This window comes from Pseudorasbora parva, chromosome 17, assembly GCF_024679245.1.
Source record: "Pseudorasbora parva isolate DD20220531a chromosome 17, ASM2467924v1, whole genome shotgun sequence".
NCBI lineage: Eukaryota > Metazoa > Chordata > Actinopteri > Cypriniformes > Gobionidae > Pseudorasbora > Pseudorasbora parva.
In genome coordinates this window covers 9,443,137-9,450,499 of record NC_090188.1, presented here as the reverse complement: position 1 = coordinate 9,450,499, position 7,363 = coordinate 9,443,137, and the positions used below count along the sequence as shown (strand labels likewise).

At 49.3% G+C, this 7,363-nt stretch overlaps 1 protein-coding gene across 2 annotated transcripts in view; it reads right to left on the bottom strand.

The window, feature by feature from the left end:
* Nucleotides 1-7,363, bottom strand: part of LOC137044792 (neuroblast differentiation-associated protein AHNAK-like) — a 30,271-nt gene that overhangs the window by 11,292 nt on the left and 11,616 nt on the right. Inside the window, exons 2-6 of one of the 2 annotated variants that reach the window (XM_067421070.1) lie at nucleotides 2,793-2,842; nucleotides 836-934; nucleotides 606-716; nucleotides 352-505; nucleotides 90-256 (exon numbers count right to left, since the gene is read on the bottom strand). In XM_067421070.1, coding sequence (XP_067277171.1) covers nucleotides 90-256; nucleotides 352-505; nucleotides 606-716; nucleotides 836-934; nucleotides 2,793-2,842 — 581 coding nt within the window. The remainder of the gene's footprint in view (nucleotides 1-89; nucleotides 257-351; nucleotides 506-605; nucleotides 717-835; nucleotides 935-2,792; nucleotides 2,843-7,363) is intronic. The other variant, XM_067421071.1, reaches the window with a different exon arrangement.

The window sequence follows — 7,363 nt, the reverse complement described above, 5'->3', positions numbered from 1 at the left end:
ATTGTTGAAGCGGATATAGGGTCAATGAAATCTCAAAAGAAGTTCTGTGGTATTATTTAATTTAATATAATGGACAGTATGATAATTACAATGGTTATATCTGGCCTCATTGTCTCAGCATCTTCCTGGGTTCTTGGAGGTGGTTTGCGTTTTAGACAGAATGCCACTTTATATGGTTGAGCATGCTCAAGAATCTGGAGGGCATCTTCATATGACACATTATCAAAGTATACTGTAGCACTAAGAATCTGATCACCTGAAAGGCCAGATGGAAGGACACAAATGAGGATGGATGTAAAAAGATTAGTTAGCTGTATTTTGTAATGTGCTATAATAATTATGACATCTCACCTTCTTTAACACTTAGATTCTTTGAGGCAGGTGACTCTGGTTTTACTTCCTTGATGAAGATGCCACCCTTCCCCCCTCCACTTACAACCAAACCTTCAGCACAGACTTCTTTTTCAGTTTTCACTATAATTTCTGACTGATCATTTTGCATGTCCTGAAACAAAAGTTAATTTAGAAATCTGTTCATAATTTGCATTATTCACATTTCTAATCATCTGTGTTCTTCAGTAGAGAGAACTTTAGGCATGTCTGACCTCTGTTTGATTCATCTTGGCAGAGGAACGCTTGTCAAACAGTGAGCCGAAACCAATCCTTTTGCTTTTTTTGGAACTCTTGGTGGGTGAGTCATAGAAGTCACCTTCAGCCTGGCAAAATAGTTAGTATATAATATATTATATAATATAATAGTTAGATCAGATACAGCATTATGAAATTCTGAATTTGGGTTATCATAAATTAAGATAAGGGTGTTGTGGGTGAATACCTGTTTATCGTATTTTTCTGTGGTGGGGAATTCCTCAACAGGAGAGGAACCCTGAGGACGAGGTCTTTCCTCCTCTAAAACTTCAGGCTCCTGACATATCTGTTACATTAAAGATACAAAATTAAAGGGGACCTATTATGGAAAACCCACTTTTACATGGTGTCTGTGGTGTACACAACCACCCTATAATGGTAAAAATCCACCCACTCCTCTTTTTAAATCCCCATAAATCATAAGTAGTGTTTCAGAATAATCAGTTTGCAGATTCTAGCCTATGTGACGTCACAAATGTGTAGACCCCGCCCACAATTACTGATGGACTCCGCCCTATTAGCTTAGACCCCGCCCTGAGTGAGCTTGTCAGTGCATTTAACAGCAGCATTCAAGCAAGAAAAGTATTCTTATTAAAGCTACTTTTGTTAATTCAATCAAGAGCAGTGAGACATTTTCTGTTTTTCTTTTTGTTGTTTGATTCATATTAACAGCATATATAGTAGTAGGTACTAGCCTGGATGCCGGCTGAACTCAGCCCCGCCCACAACATTTTTAGGTTGGGCAGTTCGGTCTGGCCTCGCTCCATAGAGGAATAATTATCCCTGAACAGAAACTGTTCGGACCAATGAAATCATCAGGGCGGGCTTTAGACGATGATGGACAGATGAGAAACAGTAACGTAATCATGCTCGTCATCAAAGGGACTTGGATTATATTTGTTCGAATCCTAAACGGAGAGCTTGTTTGTATCTGCATTCACCTTCACTATTTCTCTCAGAAATGATGATCATGTTGGGTAAGTACTCTGTGTATCATACATTTTTTTTTTTTTTTTTACAACACCGGCTAAGATAATTTATTCCAGCGTACGTGCACAGGGTTGCCAAGTTTTTACAACAAAACCCGCCAATTACTTGCGCTATACAATAGCTTCTCGGGGGGGGTTCTCCGAGAAAAAATGGTGTTTGGGGGGTAAAATGTGTGTTATTTTGGCAAGGTTGCCTGCTCAAATTCGCACTCATGGGTCTATATATCACATAATAGTCGCTTCAACCTGCGGAAAAAAAACGTGGACTTGGCAACACAGTACAGTTGAGCTCTGTTGACATTTGACAATGCGTCGCTTTGTTGCTTTGATTGGTTGTAGGTCTATCCAATTGAGGTCTTTCCTGGTTTGGTTGAAACACGCCCCATAATCACAGTCCAATGGAGAAGTTTCAGGTTCATATTCTGACTAGAATTGAGTATGACCACGTCAGGCTAAGTAGGTACTGTATATTACGCTGCTTTCACTTTAATACACAGATCTAATATACACATGCAATTTCTTTCCCTGCTGCTTAGGTTCACAGACATAACTGACTGTGTTTATGTGAACTTTGTGTGTGTTTTTGACAGACAATTTAAGCGCAATAAGACATGAAACTGAACTTTATAGAGAAGTTTAATACTCTCGGGCTACGCCATCTATAATCCAGCTCTCTGTGTGTGCTTCTTATGTGTGTGCTCAGCAAACCATATGTTACACTCATATGGCTTTAAAACGCATGCAGATAATAAACTTTCATGATGATAAAGAACTGCAATGGGTTAGAGATGATAATTAAAACTAAACTGATGTTTTCGTTTTTAGCACAGTATTGGAGGCATAAGCTGTAGACTCCACCCTCTTGTGGAAAGTGGGGTGGGGAGCAGCAGCTCATTTGGATTTAAAGATACATGCACAAAAACAGCATGTTTTTTCTTCAACTAAAAACTGTGGCATTTATAACATGGTATAATAAATGATCTGTGGGTTATTTTGAGCTGCAATCATTATAGACAGGACAACTGAGACTTATATTACATCTTGTAAAAAAGTGGCATAATCGGTCCCCTTTAAAGATTGTTCAAAAAATCAACAAGTTTAAAACCGAGACAAATTAACGTGCATGTCTGCTACTGCAACTTGAGTGATACTCACTAAATCATCATCTGTGTCTTGTTCTGGTCCCTTCAGCCTTCGCCCTTCACCTGTTGTAATATAAAATGCAGAGTAAGCACTTGTAAATACTTAAGGGTGAAGCTAGTTGAATACATATTTCCCTTTCGGGGAACTCGAGCTGCGTCGAAACGCTGTGAGAACGCCTCTGCGTTAATGCGTCGTGAAGCGCCTGTAGAACCATTCCATCGGAAAAAAGATCGATCGTCGGCGTGATGACGTCATCGACCGGAAGCTATAAAACGTCCGTGAAAACAAACAGGAACTAGCTTCTGAGCCTTCAGCAAGCGATCTGTGTGAACCTGTCTGTCTATTTGGTGTTTTTGTCTGTCTATTTGCAAGAGTTTTTCCGCCCTTTGTTAAATATTCCTATATTTTACAAAAAAGAGAAAATAAATAGATAGAAAAATGGCGAGTGAAAGCAGTCAGTTCAAGAGGTGTGTACATCCCTGCCCACGCTACATCACGAGTGGGGATACACACTCTCTTTGTGTTGCCTGCTTGGGAGCGCAGCATGCCCAGGCAGCCCTCGAGGGGGCTGCTTGCGAGCACTGTGAGCGTATGCCACTGAAAACGCTGCGCTCCTGCCGGGCACTCTTCGAGGAGGGTGCCTCGGCTCGTGTTCCCCGCGGCTCTGGTCCCGCTGCTGCCGAGGCAGAGCGGAGGCTGCAGTCGTGGGGTTCACAATTGGATGTTGCAGAGGGGTTTGAGACGGGCGCTGCCTTATCTCTGCCCTCACCTGCTCCATCCAGCGGCTCTTCTCGGGGCTTGGAAGCACGCATTGCGGTTTCTTCCCCCCCGAGAGAGTCGCCGGTGCTCCAACTATCCAGCTCCGAGGAGGTGGACGTTGAGAGCATCGCGACTGAAGATTCGCCACTTCAGTCCCCTGCGAGTGAGGAGCTCGTTGAGGTTCTAACGCGAGCTGTGGCCAGACTAAATATTGACTGGCACATAGAAAGATCTGAGGCAGGAAGAAAGAGATCTAGTAAATTAGATGAAAGATTCCTGCCCGCTCGCGCTTCAGAACCTCAGAGGCGGGGCCTGCCATTCTTCCATGATTTGCACACCGAGGTGGCAAAGTCATGGAAGAGACCGGCGTCATACCGTGTGTTCAGCCCTCAGACTTCGGTCTATAGCAACATCATGGGGCTGAAGCACTACGGTTATGGGGCGATGCCAAAGGTAGAAGAGACGCTCGCGAGCCATCTCTCGCCTTCCTCGGCATCGTCCCTGAAGGCCCCGACTTTGCCCACCAGACCATTAAAAACAACGTCGGCACTGGTGGGCAAGGCGTACTCGGCGGCAGGTCAGGCTGCTGCATGCCTGCATACAATGGCAATAATGCAGGCTTATCAGGCTGACCTGCTTAGGGACCTAGATGGACGTGATGAAGTGGGGGGTGATGTAATCAATGAGCTTAGAACATCAGCTGATCTTGCTCTCCGGGCCACCAAGGAGACGGCCAGATGTGTTGGCCGCTCTATGGCAGCCTTGGTGGCTACGGAGAGGCATCTGTGGCTCAACCCCACTGAAATCAAGGAGAGGGAGAAAAGCTTCCTGCTCGACGCGCCGCTGTCTCCTGGCGGCCTCTTCGGTGACACAGTACACACTGTCACCGAGAGGTTCCAGGAGTCAAAGAAACAAGCTGCGGCGCTAAAGCAGTTTCTCCCTCTCCGGGTCCAGGTCCCTGGGGCTGCCGCTGATACCAGGCAGCCCAAGCCGAGTACGAGCTCCGCTCACAGGGCGCAACAGAAGCAGAGCGTCGCCACCCGAACTCCCCCTCAGCCTGGGGACGAGGGGCGGCGCTCTCAGGCGAGGTCTTCTAGGGGCAGGACTGATCTGAGGACAGTCCTGATCGCCAAGAAGGCCTCGTCAAAGCGTTCCTGACGCCAGAAGCGTCAGGACGCTGAGGGTGGTTCCCCCCGTAGGGAAACGGTGCTTACCCCTGCCTACGGTACCCGTTTCCCTGCGGCACCCTCGGGGGGCGCGCTGCCAACCCCGCCGCAATGCCGGGGCGCAGTCGGTCTCCGCGGGCCACCCGAGGGTGGTCCGCACCCCCTTCGGGGGGCCCCCGAGCAGTCAAGTCAGCTGTTCCCTGCCGGTCCGCCGCTTCAGGGCACTGTGCTTGTTGCTCGAAATACACCAGAGGCCAGCCTCGAGAGGCTGGTTCCCTTAGTAGATTTTCTAGACGAGTGGAAACGTCTATCAAATATATCTCGTTGGGTCCTGCAGATAGTAGAAAAGGGGTACGCCATTCAATTCAGAAGTCGGCCACCTCCTTTCTGCGGTGTCCTACCTACAGAGGTGGGCCCGGAGCAGGCTCTGGTAATGGCACAGGAAGTAGAGACACTCCTGCAAAAAGGGGCTATAGAGAGGGTTCCCCCTCCCAGCAGGGAGTCAGGCTTTTACAGCCGTTACTTCATCGTGCCGAAGAAGGATGGGGGCTTACGCCCGATATTAGATCTGCGGCTATTGAATCGCTCGGTGGCCAAGCTCAAATTCAAGATGCTTACACTCAGACAGATTGTAGCGCAGGTCAAATCGGAGGATTGGTTTGTCACCATAGACCTCAAAGATGCGTATTTTCATGTCTCCATCCTTCCACATCACAGGAAGTTCCTGAGGTTTGCCTTCGGGGGAGAGGCATACCAATATCGTGTACTTCCCTTCGGTCTAGCACTGTCACCCCGCACGTTCACCAAGTGTGTGGATGCACCAAGGGCATCCGCATTCTGAACTATATCGACGACTGGCTGATTCTAGCGAATACAGAGCAGATGGCGGTTCAGCATCGAGATGCTGTTCTCGCCCATATGTCGAAGCTGGGGTTGAGGCTGAACGCCAAGAAGAGTGTGCTTTCTCCGGCTCAGAGAACCACTTTTCTGGGTGTGAACTGGGACTCGGTAATTATGCGGGCGCAATTATCGCCAACACGCATAGCATCGATCCTGGCAGCCGCCAAAGAACAGAAGCTAAGCCGAGCCGTCACTGTGAAACGGTTCCAGAAACTGTTAGGTCTCATGGCAGCAGCGTCCAACGTGATACCTTTTGGCCTACTGTACATGAGGCCACTGCAGTGGTGGCTCAAAACAAAAGGGTTCTCCCCGAGGGGAAACCCGCTCCGCACGATCAAAGTCACGCGGCGATGCCTACGTGCTCTGGTCATGTGGAAAAACCCGGGGTTTTTATCTCAGGGTCCCGTGTTGGGGGCTCATGTTCGTCGCGTAACGCTAACGACAGATGCCTCTCTCACGGGCTGGGGGGCGACCATGAGTGGTCGCTCGTCCCAGGGTCTATGGCAGGAACATCAGCGGCACTGGCACATAAATCGGCTAGAGATGCTCGCAGTGTTTCTTGCATTGAAACAGTTCCTGCCCGACCTCAGGGGCCACCACGTACTAGTCAGAACAGACAACACGTCCGTGGTCGCCTATATAAATCACCAGGGGGGTCTGAGGTCTCGTCCGTTGGACAAATTGGCACATCGGATCCTCCTGTGGGCCCAAGGGAAATTGCTGTCAATCAGGGCAGTATATATCCCGGGGGCCCTGAATCAGGAAGCAGACAGCCTGTCGAGACAGGGGCCGAGGCCCGGGGAATGGAGACTCCACCCAGAGGTGGTGGAGCTCCTTTGGAAGGTTTATGGGAAAGCAGAGATAGACCTGTTTGCTTCGGTGGAGAATTCTCACTGCCCGCAGTGGTTTTCTCTGACCCATCCGGCCCCGCTGGGGCTGGATGCCATGGTACAGGAGTGGCCGAGGTTGCCTCTGTACGCCTTCCCCCCGATTGTCTTGCTTCCAGGAGTTCTGGAGAGGGTACGCCGGGACGGGGCCCAGGTACTTCTAGTGGCTCCGAACTGGCCGACCCGAGTATGGTTTTCGGACCTGATATCTCTCCTGGAAGGCTCTCCGATGGAGATTCCGACCAGGAGGGATCTACTCTCTCAGGCGGGCGGGAGATTCCTGCACCCATGCCCGGAGATGTGGAAACTGTGGGCCTGGCCTCTGAGGGGGCTAGGCTCATAGAGGAAGGTCTCTCGGCCGAGGTCGTAGAGACCATCCTACACTCCAGAGCTCCGTCCACAAGGAAGCTGTACGCTTTGAAATGGAAACTTTTCTCAGCATGGTGCAGAGAACGCCAGTGGGACCCAGTTAACTGCCCGGTCGGTACAGTGCTGGAGTTCCTGCAGGCAAGGTTCTCGGCAGGGTTGACCCCCTCCACACTAAAGGTGTACGTGGCGGCCTTGGGTGCCTTCCACGTCCCTTTCAGTGGAGTGTCTTTGGGAAGACACCCTCTAATTACACGCTTCCTTCGTGGCACTTTAAGGTTGAGGCCTGTGATGCACTCGAGGGTCCCAGCATGGGACTTAGCCATTGTTTTACGGGGCTTGTCCGAGCCTCCATTCGAACCCTTGGAGGAGGTTTCGGATAAGTTCCTTACCCTCAAGACGGTATTCCTTTTGGCTATTTCATCCCTAAAGAGAATAGGAGATATTCAGTCCCTGTCTGTAGGGCCCTCATGTTTAGAGTTTGCGCCTGGGATGGTGAAAGCAT